The 17,397-nt window shown below is 43.5% G+C and overlaps 2 protein-coding genes across 2 annotated transcripts; one reads left to right on the top strand and one right to left on the bottom strand.

Moving 5' to 3' along the window:
* Nucleotides 1-1,001: 1,001 nt before the first annotated feature.
* Nucleotides 1,002-14,618, bottom strand: LOC109903427 (succinate dehydrogenase [ubiquinone] flavoprotein subunit, mitochondrial). Its single transcript, XM_020500124.2, has 15 exons — nt 14,489-14,618; nt 11,203-11,280; nt 10,844-11,005; nt 7,962-8,105; nt 6,654-6,818; nt 6,317-6,465; nt 6,016-6,140; nt 5,484-5,652; nt 4,767-4,962; nt 4,346-4,520; nt 4,077-4,195; nt 2,278-2,389; nt 1,988-2,118; nt 1,585-1,698; nt 1,002-1,391 (listed from the first exon to the last, which is right to left on the bottom strand). Exons 1-15 carry the CDS (start codon nt 14,546-14,548, stop codon nt 1,305-1,307), a joined length of 1,986 nt encoding a protein of 661 aa, XP_020355713.1. The 5' UTR covers nt 14,549-14,618; the 3' UTR covers nt 1,002-1,304.
* Nucleotides 14,579-16,613, top strand: ccdc127b (coiled-coil domain containing 127b). Its single transcript, XM_020500125.2, has 3 exons — nt 14,579-14,861; nt 15,285-15,416; nt 15,771-16,613. Exons 2-3 carry the CDS (start codon nt 15,290-15,292, stop codon nt 16,454-16,456), a joined length of 813 nt encoding a protein of 270 aa, XP_020355714.1. The 5' UTR covers nt 14,579-14,861; nt 15,285-15,289; the 3' UTR covers nt 16,457-16,613.
* Nucleotides 16,614-17,397: the final 784 nt, after the last annotated feature.

The raw sequence follows: 17,397 nt of genomic DNA, 5'->3' as shown, positions 1-17,397 counted from the left end.
ACCCTCTTCCTCCTAATCTCGAACTTCCTCTGCCTCGCATTTTCTCTACATTCCTCCTCCGTTTTCCAAGTATACGTCTCCTTATAATACTGCACTTATTCTGACATACATATTGTTCTTGCCCTCTCCAGAGACAGCATTTTATCAACCTACTAATTTCTCTGCGAAACATGTACATAACTTTCAGATGAGCCTCTGAATTAATAAAATATAGTTTATTTTTGTTTACAAGTATTAATACAATTGGTTGGGCTTTTATATTGCGTTGTTTTGTGCTTGTGGTACTGGGGTTTTGTCTGTCTGTGGATGTTTCCAACAAAGCCGAAGGCCTGCAAATGGCGATATAGAGTTGTTTAATCTTAGTCAAACGCGAATGGCAGGAAAAATGCATAGCTACTTTCTTTATGAAACACTATTTTCCACCAACATGCTACATCAAAGATTTTTACAACCATCTGTGCTACAGTGGCTAATGCTAGTCCCGGATGTTGCCTATAGCTTTCTACCCTAAACTTTTAAAATTTCAACGGGGTAATGTCAGAGTTATAATGTCCCAAGGAACCCAGATAGCAAGGACCCTGTATTTGTTGCAGCAGTAATTTTTTTCTGGTCATATAGTTTTAAAACACTCATGTGGACCAGGACTAGCCACTGTAGCATGGTAGTGGAAAATGGTATTTCATAAAGTACATGTTTTTTTCCCCCACCTTCTTGCCATTAAATTGTGTTGAGGAAATTGACGCCTTAGCAGCCTCAATGGAGAAACCAGTATGTAGCCGGTTGCATACCATTCCCCCTTCCAAAAAAAGTTAATCGCAACGCCTACATTTTAAAATACACAACAGTCAGTTTCTAAACCATCGTTATTTTCTGTAATCAAAGACATCTTCCAATTACAGGGTGCTTGCTGGTGCTTCCTCCAGTGACTTTGATTATTGTATTTCAGATGGAACATTGACATGGTATTTGGAAGAACTGACACACTACACAGACAGGAGGGATTGAGTTATTTCAGCATCTTTATTCAAGATAAATCCTACAAAACAGGAAGCACGCAAGATAAACAGAACTTGACTTACAGATTAGAAATGTGTTTTTCCTTAACCAAGCATAGCCACTGAGTGAAGAAATTGAATATTGTATTGGCATTGTGTAGATATCTTAAAAATTGGGGTAAAAAAAAAAATTCTCAAATATTCCACTTATAGTATTTATTAGCAGTAATATGAGAATCATGTTAACTGCAAAAGCATAAATCTTGATCATAAATAAAAGAGTTGAGTCAGCATCAGATAGTTATGAGCTTAGTAGGAACGGATGGCGGGAGGGATAGCAGCACAGTCCTCTGCATCAAGCGAGTTATCAATAACCGGTCTGTATTTCAGAGTTACCTATAACAGAAGCACAAAAAGGGAGAGATGGGTTAGTGATAGCAAATTAAAATTGGCAAGCACAGACTCTGCTATTATTGTGTTGTTAAGAATTAAAGGTTACAATTAATCCTGTCATTTATATTTAGAAAAATACAAATCTGTAGTTAAACACAATCATTAGGCACTGGACTTTTTTTGTGAGCATACTTACCTTTCCAGTCTTAGGATCCACAGTGGACATGGTATGTTTCCTCCAGTGCTCTTCAATGGGCTTCCTCACCTGTCCCGCCAGAGGCTTGGCATAGTCAAGCTCATCCATACGGTCCTGCAATGGTACAAAGGAATCTTTCAGAATGAAACATCAGTCTACAGACTGGTCCAACTACTACTGGAGAGAGCTCCTATAGTTTATAGTGGTTGTTTGTGTGATGACAATAGCAGTGTCTGTTCATATGCATTACTTTCAGCTCCAAACAAAACATGTCCACATCGAGGCCCCTACCATGAAACAAAATGGAACCGTATGCATACGAGCAATATCACTTTGCCAGACAACAAATTGTCATTGCAGGCCAGGCTAGTATAGCAGTGGTTTCTGTCTCTTCAGTTCTTACCTTGAAGTCCTCTCTGGAGTGGGCTCCCCTGCTCTCCTGGCGCTGCTCGGCAGAGTTGATGGTCTGCACAGCGTTCAGCATGAGGTTCTGCAGCTCCAGGGTCTCCACCAGGTCAGTGTTCCACACAATACCTAAGGGGAGGAGACAGAGGGAACTTTAACACTGCTTCAGAACATAATCCCTGTTGCAATCAAGCCCAACAATGGGACAACAAAGACCTTCTGCCCTTGCGAGATGGGGCAATTGAAAGACAATTCACATCACATCAGCAGAGGGAATGAGATGCTGACCTCTGTCGAAGGTCTTGATGTCGTCCAGGGTCTGGTAGACAGCATCCATCTTGTCACATCCCTCCTTCAGGACCTTGCCGGTACGGAACACAGCGGCGTGGTTCTGCATGGTCTGATGACAGAGAGAGGAACAAACGTTTAGCAAAGAAGTGATGGTACTGTACAAGTACACTGCTCAAAAAAATAAAGGGAACACTTAAACAACAATGTAACTCCAAGTCAATCACACTTCTGTGAAATCAAACTGTCCACTTAGGAAGCAACAATGATTGACAATAAATTTCACATGCTGTTGTGCAAAATGCAATAGACAACAGGTGGAAATTATAGGCAATTAGCAAGACACCCCCAATAAAGGAGTGGTTCTGCAGGTGGTGAACACAGAACACTTCTCAGTTCCTATGCTTCCTGGCTGATGTTTTGGTCACTTTTGAATGCTGGCGGTGCTTTCACTCTAGTGGTAGCATGAGACGGGGTCTACAACCCACACAAGTGGCTCAGGTAGTGCAGCGCATCCAGGATGGAACATCAATGCGAGCTGTGGCAAGAAGGTTTGCTGTGTCTGTCAGCGTAGTGTCCAGAGCATGGAGGCGCTACCAGGAGACAGGCCAGTACATCAGGAGAAGTGGAGGAGGCCGTAGGAGGGCAACAACCCAGCAGCAGGACCGCTACCTCCGCCTTTGTGCAAATAGGAGCAGGAGGAACACTGCCAGAGCCCTGCAAAATGACCTCCAGCAGGCCACAAATGTGCATGTGTCTGCTCAAACGGTCAGAAACAGACTCCATGAGGGTGGTATGAGGGTCCGACATCCACAGGTGGGGATTGTGCTTACGTTTGCAGGATGTTTGGCATTTGCCAGAGAACACCAAGATTGGCAAATTCGCCACTGGCGCCCTGTGCTCTTCACAGATGAAAGCAGGTTCACACTGAGCACACGTCTGTCACGTGACAGAGTCTGGAGACGCCGTGGAGAACGTTCTGCTGCCTGCAACATCCTCCAGCATGACCGGTTTGGCGGTGGGTCAGTCATGGTGTGGAGTGGCATTTCTTTTGGGGGCCGCACAGCCCTCCATGTGCTCGCCAGAGGTAGCCTGACTGCCATTAGGTACCAAGATGAGATCCTCAGACCCCTTGTGAGACAATATGCTGGTGCGGTTGGCCCTGGATTCTTCCTAATGCAAGACAATGCTAGACCTCATGTGGCTGGAGTGTGTCAGCAGTTCCTGCAAGAGGAAGGCATTGATGCTATCGACTGGCCCGCCCGTTCCCCAGACCTGAATCCAATTGAGCATATCTGGGACATCTTGTCTTGCACCACAGACTGTCCAGGAATTGGCGGATGCTTTAGTCCAGGTCTGGGAGGAGATCCCTCAGGAGACCATCCGCCACCTCATCAGGAGCATGCCCAGGCGTTGTAGGGAGGTCATATAGGCACGTGGAGGCCACACACACTGCTGAGCCTCATTTTGACTTGTTTTAAGGACATTACATCAAAGTTGGATCAGCCTGTAGCGTGGTTTTCCACTTTAATTTTGAGTGTGACTCCAAATCCAGACCTCCATGGGTTGATAAATTTGATTTCCATTGATAATTTGTGTGATTTTGTTGTCAGCACATTCAACTATGTAAAGAAAAGTATTTAATAAGAATATTTCATTCATTCAGATCTAGGATGTGTTATTTTAGTGTTCCCTTTATTTTTTTGAGCAGTGTATTTAACGCTCATTACCAGTAGATTTGATGACCATCCAAGGCATATCAGTTCCATTCCCCCCACAAAATTGTTTTTAATCCATACCTTCTGCATGTTCAGTCTGATCTCGGAGGTCCTCATGCTGCCGTCAGCAAACCTCAACTTGTCCAGGTTGGCCACAGACTCCTCTCCTGCGTTGGGCTTCAGGGGGGAGAGCTTCTCTCCTGCAGAAACACCACATTGACAGGATTGTCTAACTATTTTTCCAAGGGAGCCTTGGCCTGGCCATTACATTAAGAAGTTGTGGGACAATGCATTATTGCATGTGCTTTTGTCTTGACATACAGGTAAGGGTTAAAGAATAGAATTGGTACCTGGATTGCAGATGTCAGCAATTGTGTGGGCGCAGGCACGTCCAAACACCACCAGATCCAGCAGGGAGTTGGCTCCCAGGCGGTTGGCACCATGGACACTGGCACAGGCAGCCTCACCACAGGCAAACAACCCTGGCACCACCTTGTCCCCCTCCTCAGGCGTGTAGGTGAGGACCTGTGGAGAACAGGACAGTAAATCATAAAATGCTCTGCGGTACAGCAGACATTACATCACAGCTGACAATACATATATTATATGATAAGATCGTTTGAATACATTAAACTTAAGAGAGGTCCAGTTTAAAGACTCACTACATCTGTCTCATTAGATTTGCTTACCTATATTAGGGTTATTTCATAGGACTTTCAACAAGAAAATATACAAATATGACATTTCTTTTCAACGGATGCTGCTAGTTACCTGTCCCTTGTAGTTGGTGGGGATTCCTCCCATGTTGTAGTGGACGGTGGGCAGGACGGGGATGGGCTCTTTGGTGACATCCACACCGGCGAAGACCATGGCAGTCTCAGAGATGCCTGGCAGACGGGTGGCCAGCTGCTGTGGCGGGAGATGGTGCAGCTGCAGGTACGCATGGTCCTTCTCTGGGCCACATCCCCTAGGAACACACAGATAAAAGTTTGTTAGCATGACAGTTGTCTTTCACACCTGAAACTCATGGCAAGGTGGAAACATCTCAATTGGAATTTGTGGGTAGATTCCATGCGAATTCCATTTCCTGTCATTCAGCAGGTAGCCTAGCGGTTAAGAGTAAGAGTGTTGTACCAGTAACCAAAAGTTTGCTGGTTCGAATCATTGAGCAGACTAGGGGACAAATCTGTCGATGTGCCCTTGAGAAAGGCACGCAACCCTAATTGCTCCTGTAAGTCGCTCTGTATAAGAACATCTGCTAAATGACTCAAATGTAACATTCTTGAGGTCGATTTTAGTTTACCAAAGCATGAATAGATGGATTCTAGATTGACCATCTAATTGACACTTTGTTTTAAAAATGTGCATGCCAATATTAAATCAATGATCTGACATCGATAGAGCATGCAGTCACACATCAGTTATCCAGCATCAGCACAATACTTCTATGGGTGCTCAGGGAAGACAGAGCCTTGGTGGTGATCTTACCTGCCCTCTCGGATCTCGATGGTAATGGAGCGGGACACGACGTCTCTGGAGGCCAGGTCCTTGGCGTTGGGGGCGTATCGTTCCATGAAGCGCTCGCCCTCACTGTTGATGAGGATTCCTCCCTCACCACGGCACCCCTCTGTGATCAGACAGCCGGCTCCATAGATACCTAGAGGGATTACGTTACGTCATATGAAACCAGCACCGAGGGCCCGATGGACTCCACTTAACTCCCAATGATATTTATAGTATGATTATGTATCCACAGTATGTAAACAGACATGTCTGCCAGCCCTCTGACCATATGATTTAATTGTCACCAACGATACTAGCCATTGTCACCAACGATGTCATGAAACACACATGATAATTCAGTTACCTTCAGACTAAGGACAGAAACACTTTCAAGATTACATGTCTAACAGATAGACCTACTCTGAGTATTTATCAACTCTTCTCAAATAAATGTTTATTTCATGTTCTTAATTTCACTCCCTAGCAGACAGGCCTCTATTGCCAAACTGACACTGACCTGTGGGGTGGAACTGGACAAACTCCAGGTCTTGGCAGGGCAGGCCTGCACGGGTCACCATGGCATTACCGTCTCCTGTGCTGGTGTGGGCTGACGTGCAGCTGAAGTAGGTACGGCCGTAACCACTGCAGATTGAGCAGAGTGGCAGGAGTAAGAATCAGAAGAGAGGCACCTTCTGCCCAGGGTGAGGATGTTAAAAAGTTAACATTACAACTGGTATAATAGGTCAGACAAAGCTCCCAGATTACTTGGAACAAGCCTTCTAACTGTAAACTTATTCAATACAGAAACATCTACATACCCTGTGGCAATGACTGTGTTTTTGGACCTGAAGCGGTGGATGGATCCATCCTCCATACACAGAGCAATCACTCCTTTACACTCTCCTTCCTCCATCAGCAGGTCCAGGGCAAAATACTCCACAAAGTAGCTGGTGTCATACCTCAGAGACTAAAAAGGTGAGAAGGGTAGAAGAGTGATAGATTAGTGAATCCAGCAAAAACAGGACAGAACATGAGATTCTAAAAGCAGAGTTTGTCAGTAAATGGAATTCAGAGGAACAGCAGAGAAAGGGTATGGAAATTTAGCACGACTGCAAGTGGTGGATTATGGAATTTTGAGTCAAGACATTGACGTACCCGTCCGTAGAGTGTGTGCAGAAGGGAGTGGCCGGTTCTATCAGCTACGCAGCAGCACCGGTGGGCCTGGCCTCCCTTGCCAAACTTCAGACTCTGGCCACCAAAAGCCCTCTGGTAGATCTTGCCATCCTCGGTTCGGCTGAAGGGCATGCCAAAGTTCTCTAGCTGGGGACATCAAGAAGACCTGTTAAATCACTGGCACACCAGCTTTCAGTTATTTTCACAACAGAAAGTTAGAAATAGTAAGGTAGCTAATAAATAGTACATGAATGTTTTCATTTTACCAGCCTATCAGTGCTTGTTTTGATGTTGTGCCAATCCTTTCTGATTGGGAGGGGGGGGGGTTCAACTTAATCCCAAAATAATTTAGGCTACATAATACACTAATACGCTTGCACTTTAGCCAATTATTAAATTACACAGAATGTATTAAATCAAATTGTTTGAGTCTATGTAAAGGCACCTACACAACATTGCAGAGAAGAATAAGGGCATTTTCACTCGTTTTGGTACATCAGAAGGGCTGAAAGGACAGGACACAGCATTAATTCATTAGTAGGAGGGGCCGTTGAATTCTGCTGCAGCGCTTAAAGCTGCAATATGTAGGGTAACCCAACCAAATTCAAATAGAAATGTGAGTTATAGATCTGTCACTAATTGAATGCAAGCGTAAGAAGCAGTAGATCTGTTCTATGTACGCTATTTCTAAGTCTATGCTTCCCATTCTTAACTTTCGTTTTGAATCTTTTACATCCGGTTCTCTATACCAGCTTCGAACATCTGAAAATACAATATTTTGGGATATTGAAAAGAAATTTCCCAGCGGTTTTGATGGTACAATGATTTTTTTCCCAAACTGAAAGGCCAACTAGAATTAGAATTTTTGCATTTTGCACCTTTAAGCATTTGACTTTTGCTTACACCACCACTAGCATGTATTTTTACAGTACATTTTTGTCATTTAGCAGACGCTCTTGTCCAGAGTGACTGACAGGAGCAATTAGGGTAATGTACCTTACTCAAGGACACATACACATTTTTCACCTAGTTGGCTCAGGGATTCAAACCAGCATACTTTTGGTTACTGGCCCAACGCTCTTAAATCACTAGGCTACCTGCTGCCCCACGCTTGCCACATTCCATTACTGGACCCTTCTACCAACTCCGCTTTCAAGAGGCTGGTTACCTTTCAATACATTCGTTTTTCCAAAGAACCATCAGCAGCATAGTTTAATTTACGTTAGTGAATATCCTGCTTTACCATTTTGTTTTCTTTGCCATATCTAAAAAGCTGTGTGTGTGTTTCACCTCCACAACGGCATGTGGGGCCTGCTCTGTCATGTAGTGTATGGCGTCCTGGTCTCCCAGCCAATCAGATCCCTTCACTGTGTCGTAGAAATGCCACCGCCAATCATCTCCCTCCATGTTTCCAAGGGCTGCATTGATCCCGCCCTAAATGCAAAAACAACTGTTCAGGACTTGAACTATGGACTTGAACTATAGATATTGCATGGAGGTATGCCTAATACAAGTGTAAAACATTAAGTTGGCTGATAAAGCCACTGCAGTGGGATATGGTTAATTCATTGTGAATTTAAAATGGCATTGCTGCCTTCTGTGTATAATGCAAACAGAGTTGATTAGACTTGTTATCATGCAACACAGGAATTTAAAAACTTCTTGGGGATAGGCGTCCCGCCAACGGGACAGTTGTAAATCATGTAGTGCCTTGTCACAATTGCACATTTTAGAGAAACAAATGTCGGTACAGATTTTTTTTATTTTACCTTTATTTAACCAGGTAGGCTAGTTGAGAATAAGTTCTCATTTGCAACTGCGACCTGGCCAAGATAAAGCATAGCAGTGTGAGCAGACAACAAAGAGTTACACATGGAGTAAACAATTAACAAGTCAATAACACAGTAGAAAACAAAGGGGGAGTCTATATACAATGTGTGCAAAAGGCATGAGGTAGGCAAATAATTACAATTTTGCAGATTAACACTGGAGTGATGAATGATCAGATGGTCATGTACAGGTGGAGATATTGGTGTGCAAAAGAGCAGAAAAAGTAAATAAATAAAAACAGTATGGGGATGAGGTAGGTGAAAAAGGGTGGGCTATTTACCAATAGACTATGTACAGCTGCAGCGATCGGTTAGCTGCTCAGATAGCTGATGTTTGAAGTTGGTGAGGGAGATAAAAGTCTCCAACTTCAGCGATTTTTGCAATTCGTTCCAGTCACAGGCAGCAGAGTACTGGAACGAAAGGCGGCCAAATGAGGTGTTTGCTTTAGGGATGATCAGTGAGATACACCTGCTGGAGCGCGTGCTACGGATGGGTGTTGCCATCGTGACCAGTGAGCTGAGATAAGGCGGAGCTTTACCTAGCATGGACTTGTAGATGACCTGGAGCCAGTGGGTCTGGCGACGAATATGTAGCGAGGGCCAGCCGACTAGAGCATACAAGTCGCAGTGGTGGGTGGTATAAGGTGCTTTAGTGACAAAACGGATGGCACTGTGATAAACTGCATCCAGTTTGCTGAGTAGAGTGTTGGAAGCCATTTTGTAGATGACATCGCCGAAGTCGAGGATCGGTAGGATAGTCAGTTTTACTAGGGTAAGCTTGGCGGCGTGAGTGAAGGAGGCTTTGTTGCGGAATAGAAAGCCGACTCTTGATTTGATTTTCGATTGGAGATGTTTGATATGAGTCTGGAAGGAGAGTTTGCAGTCTAGCCAGACACCTAGGTACTTAGACGTCCACATATTCTAGGTCGGAACCATTCAGGGTGGTGATGCTAGTCGGGCATGCGGGTGCAGGCAGCGACCGGTTGAAAAGCATGCATTTGGTTTTACTAGCGTTTAAGAGCAGTTAAGTGTCTTACATCGGCTGAAAGCTTAAATTCTTCTTAATATAACTGCACTGTCCAATTTACAGTAGCTAATACTGCGGGGGGAAAAATGCCATGCTACTGAGAGAGGAGAGCTCCTAACAACAAAACACTTTTTCCCCACCGCAATAGGTTCTATAAATTCACCTCTGAAGGTGAAATGTGTTATTACATTCAGAAATCTTGCTCTGATTTATCATCCAAAGGGTCCCAGAGATAACATGAAGTGTCGTTTTGTTAGATAAAATCATTTTTCATGTCCTAAAAAACGTCCATATAGCATGCATGATCGATTTTGTATTTCCACTCGTACCAATTTGCAAAGAAAGGAATCTGAAAATCTAACCCTAAACGTTGTTTCAACCAGTCAAATCACATTCATATTAATTCCTTAGAGATCCTAGAACATAACCAGACTTCACTATATCATTAGGCGTGTAGTATATCCTATAGAACACCAAATTGGGTCAGAGAGCGACGCCTTCATGGCACACCGATAATGCGAGCGGTCTTCACTTGATCGACTGTAACTTTGACAAATAAGCACCACTCGGGGTCAAACAAAGCTAGCTAGATAGCCAATGAGCTGGGCTTTACAGGAGTATCAGGAAACCCTGTATGTCGCAAAATGTAGCTGCTAACCTTGTGCGACAGTAAGCCTTTTCCTTTTAGACAAGAATTATAAGAATATGGAGAGTTATGAAGTTATGAAAACTGGGTGTTTTGCAAATGTTGAACTTATAATATGGCTACTAATACTGGGAAAGCTAAATCAAAGTCCAAGTATACAGATTTGACAATATTCTTGCAGAAAAATGTAAATGTCTCCATCATGATTTGCCCAAATGTACCTGGGTGACTTCACACTAAATGTCATGTAGTTTGCTCATACTTCAAGTTAATCGTCTGAAACTTTGCACAAACTGCTGCCATCTTATGGACACCATCGGAATTAGAGTGATGGCTAGATGTGGGACCTTTGTTGCATTTCAAAGACGGTGGTAGAAAAAAAGATATATATTTGTATTTTCTTCAACTATATCTGTGTTATATTCTCCTACATTCAATTCACATTTCTACAAACTTCAAAGTGCTTCCTTTCAAATGGTACCACGAATATGCATATCGTTGTTTAAGGGCCTGAGCTACAGGCAGTTTGTTTTAGGTATGTCATTTTAGGCAAAGAAAAATTAGAAAGGGGGCTATCCCAAAGAAGTTTAAGGGGACAATCTGGGATATTTCCTGCTGTTACATGGTCATTTCCCATTGAATCTTGTAGAATATATAACTTGATATATACCTGTGCAGCCACCGTGTGCGACCTGGTGGGGAACAGCTTTGTGACACAAGCTGTGTTGAAGCCAGCCTCAGACAGGCCAAAAGCAGCACGTAGTCCTGCCCCACCGGCACCCACAACCACGGCATCAAACTCATGGTCTACCACAGGGTACTGTTTGGAGATCTGTAGAAACCAGTAAAAACACAAGCACAAAACATTAACATTTCAGTATTTTCTCTAGCTAGAGTTGTATAATACAAATTGTCTCTACAAGCACTGACACAAATTAAATACATCTAAAAGACAATATATTTTGTGCAAACATATTGAATCCATTGATACAGTAATGTCAAAGATGAACATGGAGTACGCAGACTTACGCCATCTGACACTTTAGCCTCGTTCTTCCCGTAGATGGAGAAGTGGAGCTTCCTGGAGCTCTGGGATACTGACGGAAGCTAAATGGAGAAAGAATATAGAACATAGGCTATGCAAGGCTATTGATGAATGTACTCAATTGCAAGAACTAGACTTATCCACAAAATGTCAAGTCAATTTATGACTTGTCTATAGGCCTCTAACATTAGTGTAGTTTGCTCAATGTTTTAAAATGCAGTGAAAACACAGCCAGCTGATGTTTACATAATTAATTAAGGTGAGACTGCTGTGGCAACATGTACCCTAACACGGAACCCAAACCGGCTGTGTGAGTGCGCCATCGTGCATACATTTATTTTGTCCCCCTACACCAAACGCAATCACGACACACAGGTTAAAATATCAAAACAAACTCTGAACCAATTACATTAATTTGGTGACAGGTTGAAAAGCATTAAAACATGTATGGCAATTTAGCTAGCTTGTTGTTGCTAGCTAATTTGTTCTGGGATATTAACATTAGGTTGTTATTTTACCTGAAATGCACAAGGTCCTCTACTCCGACAATTAATCCACACATAAAATGGTCAACCGACTCGTTTCTAGTAATCTCTCCTCCTTCCAACCTACCAGGTACAACCCCAAATCAGTAAACACGAGCACCCTCATAGATGTCATCCTAACTAATTCACCCTCCAAATACACCTCTGCTGTTTTCAATCAAGATCTCAGCGATCACTGCCTGCATCCGTAATGGGTCTGCGACCAAACGACCACCCCTCATCACTGTCAAACGCTCCCTGAAACACTTCTGCGAGCCGGCCTTTCTAATCAACCTGGCCGGGGTATCCTGGAATGACATTGACCTCATCCCGTCAGTAGATGATGCCTGGCTATTCTTTAAAAGTGCCTTCCTCACCATCTTAAATAAGCATGCCCCTCAAAAAAAGTAGAACTAAGAATAGATATAGTCCTTGGTTCACGCCAGACCTGTCTGTCCCTTGACCAGCACAAAAACATCCTGTGGCGTTCTGCATTAGCATCGAATAGCCCCCGTGATACGCAACTTTTCAGGGAAGTTAGAAACAAATACACAGGCAGTCAGAAAAGCTAAGGCAAGCTTTTTCAAACAGAAATTTGCATCCTGTAGTACTAACTCAAAAGTTCTGGGACACTGTAAAGTCCATGGAGAATAAGAGCACCTCCTCCCAGCTGCCCACTGCTCTGAGGCTAGGAAACATTGTCACCACTGATAAATCCACTATAATTGAGAATTTCAATAAGCATTTCTCTACGGCTGGCCATGCTTTCCACATGGCTACCCCTGCCCCGGTCAACGGCCCGGCACCCTCCACAGCAACCCGCCAAAGCCCCCACCATTTCTCCTTTACCCAAATCCAGATAGCCGATGTTCTGAAAGAGCTGCAAAATCTGGACCCCTACAAATCAGCCGGGCTAGACAATCTGGACCCTCTCTTTCTAAAATGATCTGCCGAAATTGTTGCAACCCCTACCCGTCTGAGATTCCCAAAGATTGGAAAGCTGCCGCGGTCATCCCCCTCTTCAAAGGGATGCAACCTTCCGGTTACTAGTCCAATGCTCTAACCACTAGGCTACCCTGCTGCCCCACGCTCAAGGTTTTAAACGACATCATAACCGCCATCGATAAGAGACATTACTGTGCAGCCGTATTCATCGACCTGGCCAAGGCTTTCGACTCTGTCAATCACAACATTCTTATTGGCAGACTCGACAGCCTTGGTTTCTCAAATGATTGCCTCGCCTGGTTTACCAACGACTTCTCTGATAGAGTTCAGTGTGTCAAATCGGAGGGCCTGTTGTCGGACCTCTGACAGTCTATGGGTGTGCCACAGGGTTCAATTCTCAGGCCGACTCTCTTTTCTGTATACATCAATGATGTTGCTCTTGCTGCAGGTGATTCTCTGATCCACCTCTACGCAGATGACACCATTCTGTATACTTCTGGCCCCTCCTTGGACACTGTGTTAACTAACCTACAGATGAGCTTCAATGCCATACAACTCTCCTTCCGTGGCCTCCAACTGCTCTTAAACACACCTAAATGCATGCTTTTCAATCGATCGCTGCACGCACCTGCTCGCCCGTCCAGCATCACTACTCTGGACGGCTCTGACTTAGAATACGTGGAAAACTACAAACACCTGGGTGTCTGGTTAGACTGTAAACTCTCCTTCCAGACTCACATTAAGCATCTCCAATCCAAAATTAAATCTAGAATTGGCTTCCTATATCGCAACAAAGCTTCATTTACTCATGCTGCCAAACATACCCTCGTAAAACTGACCATCCTACCGATCCTCGACTTCGGTGATGTCATCTATAAAATAGCCTCCAACACTCTACTCAACAAACTGGATGCAGTCTATCACAGTGCCATCCGTTTTGTCACCAAAGCCCCATACACTACCCACCATTGCGACCTGTACGCTCTCGTTTGATTTTTTTTGTCTTTTCTGACTGAGTTTGAGCCTGTGGATTACTGAAGAAAACACACTAACAAAACAGAGGTTTTTGGATATAAAAAGAGACTTCAAACAAAAGGAACATTTATTGAGTAAATTAATGTCTTCTGATTGCCACCATATGAAGATCAAAGGTAAGGGATTAAATGAATCTCTAATCTCTATTTCTCTATGAATCTCTATTTCGGGGGGGGGGGGGGGGGGGGGGGACGCATTAGCATTATAAGTTACCAATATTTGCCAGTCTCAACATCTCTTAAAACACAGCACGCATTCAAAAGGTAGCCGAGAGACATTTGTCATCAAACATAAATCAATGTTTGACAGACAACACAAACCAACTCATCACAGATTCAGCCAACACTGGGAACTAGCCTACTGCTTGGTCAGCCACATCGTTAACAGCTTCTAGCTAACATGCCTTGATTGACCTTCAATACACTGATGGTAATGGCTACTGCAAGGTTTAATTCACTCGTCATACACGAGCAACACAAATTATATTTATTAAGCTATTCGTCAGAATCGAATTGCCATGGATATTTATTATGAAAACTATTTAAGCTGTGACAAATTAAACTAGCTCCCAGTATTGCAAAGTATAGTTAGGTAACTAGCTACGAAACTCCGTCAATGGTGAGACATCATTGACCAGCTGATGTTACAAAACAGGGTGGGTTAAATTCTCTGCGAATACCAGCTCATATGAACACATTCATGAGTCCAAAATATCAATTAGTTCATAGTGATATTCTATAACAACAGTTTATCTCCAAATACTTACCGCCTTAGCTGACAGGATCTTTTTGGTGAGGACACGGGAGGCAGTACACACCGCAGCCATGATGGGTGCTCGCTTCGTCTGGGGAAATATACGTCACCAAACTACTCTGACACGTGCCGGAGCATACCATCTCAAAAGGAAAATAAATAGTCCTCATTTATATATTTATTAAATAATCAAATAACTTTCTTTATTACTGTTTTGATATTTCACAACTCATAATTCGGTTTACGTCATTATATTGACAATATCTAAATTGACTCAAATGTAACTCACCTCTGCAAAGTCTAGTTTGGGAAATTACGCTATGTTTAACCCGGAAGAGAGACGAATGCAGTTCGATTGAAGAGACGTTATCATTCTTTAACAGAAGGTATCTGCAATATTACTTAAACCATGCTTTCCTTTTGGTAGCGAACACTTTCTGCAGGTTATGTATCAGGTCCTATTAACTAAGTTGGTTTGAACGGAACTGAATTCAGAATGCATCGATCCAAGATCAACAAATAAAGCTAGTTAGCTAACAAACTAGCTCTGATTCAAGCTTATAAAAAACTCCATCGAGCCCTTTCTGTCAACTTGTAGTTCATGTAGATAGTAAGTAGGAACAGTAGAAACGCACCCTTCAGAATCATGACGAATATGGTCATTTGTAATACCCCATATTTAAATGCTTTTGCGTCAAAAAATAATTTATTGGTTGTGTTTTCACCAGTTCAGTTTAGCCCAGATTGTGAGCAGTTCATGCACACAATATGCAGATATGTCACTCATTCAACTTGTGCTACCTCTGCAGGCCAGATGAACAACCTGAATGACCCCCAGGAATGGAACATCAGGCCAGAGCAGAGGGGGGGTGGTGGTGGCAGCGATGGGAACAAGTGGAACTATGCCCTACTGGTGCCCATGATCGGTCTCGCTGCCTTTCGTAAGTACTGTATTACACAAGTTGCCTGCTCAAGACTTCAGAAGCACAGAGCATGTTGCTTGTTATGACTAGACATAATAACAATGTTACTGACTGCATTACTGGGCAATCAGAGGGCCACTGTGCTCAGTTTACATGCATACATTTTAGGCCAATGAAAATGTCCGATACTGTTGATGTCTTACCATATGCATTAACTCTCAATACTCATCCTGAAATCCAAGATTGGCATGTCTGATGACAAACTTTCCTTACTTTCATTTGGTAAGATAAGGTCTAAGTAAGTGGCAACATTGTGCATCCACAACTTGTAAGGCACAGGTAGACAGCAAGCTAAATGCAAACATCTTTCAGGGTGGATATGGTCCAGAGAGTCACAGAGGGAAGTGTTGGAGGTGAAAGAAAAGTTTGACAAGAGCATGCAGGCCATCCGTGATGACATGGAGGTGAAGTACAAGGACACGCTGAGAGAGAACCGACGGGAGACGGTCCACCTGGAGCTGGAACTGGAGAAGGAGAAGAACCGCGTGCAGGGCTACCGCCAGGCCATAGCCTCCCAGGGCCAGCAGCTGATGGAGGAACGCAGGAGGCTTAGCCAGGAGCGGGAGGCCCTGACTGGCGAGAAGAGCCGACTGCTGCAGGCTAGCGGAGCTGGGGCCCTCCTCCACACGGCTTTGGAGAGGGAGAGCGAGTGGCACCGGGGAGCCATAGCTGCTCTGAGGGATGTGGAGGAGGGTCTGGCGGAAAGGCAGGGGGCCTTCTGCAGCATCCTGGTGCCCTGGGAGAAGAGGCTGGAAATGGAGAAGGACTTGCTGGTCAGAGCTGTCAGAGAACGGGCTCTCGCCCAGCTGGATATGGAGGCCGGCCTCAAGGACATCTTTAAAAATGACCGCAACTGTGCACAGTACCTGAACACTGACAAGCGCAAGAACGGTAGTCTGATGTGGATCTACCTCAGATACTGGCAGCTGCAGGTCACACTACAGAAACACAGGAGAGCAGAGGCCACGTTGATGGGAACACAGTCTAGCAATCTATGATGTCGCTGGGATTATGAGCCAAAGTGATATTTATTAAGGATGTGTAAAATGTCCTATGAGGAAGGACAAGCATTTAAAATGAGTACAGAAAATTATTGTTGATAATCTAAAAATGTGTATCTGAAAGAGAAAGTAAAAATAAAAACTGTAAACAATATGGTTAACCCTGTAAAGCACTTATTGAACCTAAAATGTTATTTGCATGACCAATATCCTATTCATAGAATCCTATAGTGTTTTATTTTTTATTAAACTAAATGTTCCCATCATACAGTACATCTCATCTCAAACCTGTGTTTGTGGGGTATGCAAATATAAAGTACCGCACTTGCACTGTGTATATCAGTTGTCATGACGCTAGCCATTTCAATGAATCAGTTAGCAGAGATGTGAACAAAGTAACTCTCCCGCCAAATACTCCTAATTAAACATTGTTCCTAATTTAGAGAAAGTGGAAACGGTTGGTGGAGAAGCCAGCTACGACCAGGTCCGTTTTGTTTCATGTTTGTGACCTAATGAAAGACAATACAGGCACGTTACCATAACTCTGTTTATACAGGTTCCTCAGTTATGAGGCTTGCATGTTAATGTCGGATAAAATGTTTGACGAAGTAGAAGAATACTTTTGAAAAGATAATGTGATTCACTCTTCTAAAATGAAAAGTGTTTGTTTTATGGTAATGTGTGTTTAGTCAGTGGCCCCGCCCAAGTGAGTAGAAATTGGTTGGAAATAATGAACCAACCCCTTTTCCACTCTAGAATAAAAGCCCCCGTGACGAAAAGTCACTTGTTTAAAAAGGGCTAATTCTAATTTCAACTCTACAGGCCAGAAAACGTGAGACCTTGCGCCACACGTGAAATGGTATGAACTCTGAACTATTGATCACTCAAGAACAAGTGTGTCCAAGATTACAGTCTAACAGACTGCAGCTGCAAAGGTA

Source organism: Oncorhynchus kisutch, linkage group LG14, assembly GCF_002021735.2.
Source record: "Oncorhynchus kisutch isolate 150728-3 linkage group LG14, Okis_V2, whole genome shotgun sequence".
NCBI classification, from domain to species: Eukaryota; Metazoa; Chordata; class Actinopteri; order Salmoniformes; family Salmonidae; genus Oncorhynchus; species Oncorhynchus kisutch.
Note: the sequence above shows the minus strand (reverse complement) of the source record. Positions and strands in the feature narration are given on the sequence as shown.

Bases quoted from the DNA above. Each gene is read 5' to 3' on its own strand.
- LOC109903427 (XM_020500124.2), bottom strand. From the start codon at position 14,548: ATGGCTGCGGTGTGTACTGCCTCCCGTGTCCTCACCAAAAAGATCCTG. The intron at 4,963-5,483 runs GTAAGATCACCA...GTGTGTTCCTAG, and splicing joins ATCGAGATCCGAGAGGGCAG to GGGATGTGGCCCAGAGAAGG. The intron at 4,521-4,766 runs GTAACTAGCAGC...TGTTCTCCACAG, and splicing joins CCACCAACTACAAGGGACAG to GTCCTCACCTACACGCCTGA.
- ccdc127b (XM_020500125.2), top strand. From the start codon at position 15,290: ATGAACAACCTGAATGACCCCCAGGAATGGAACATCAGGCCAGAGCAG. The intron at 15,417-15,770 runs GTAAGTACTGTA...AACATCTTTCAG, and splicing joins GATCGGTCTCGCTGCCTTTC to GGTGGATATGGTCCAGAGAG.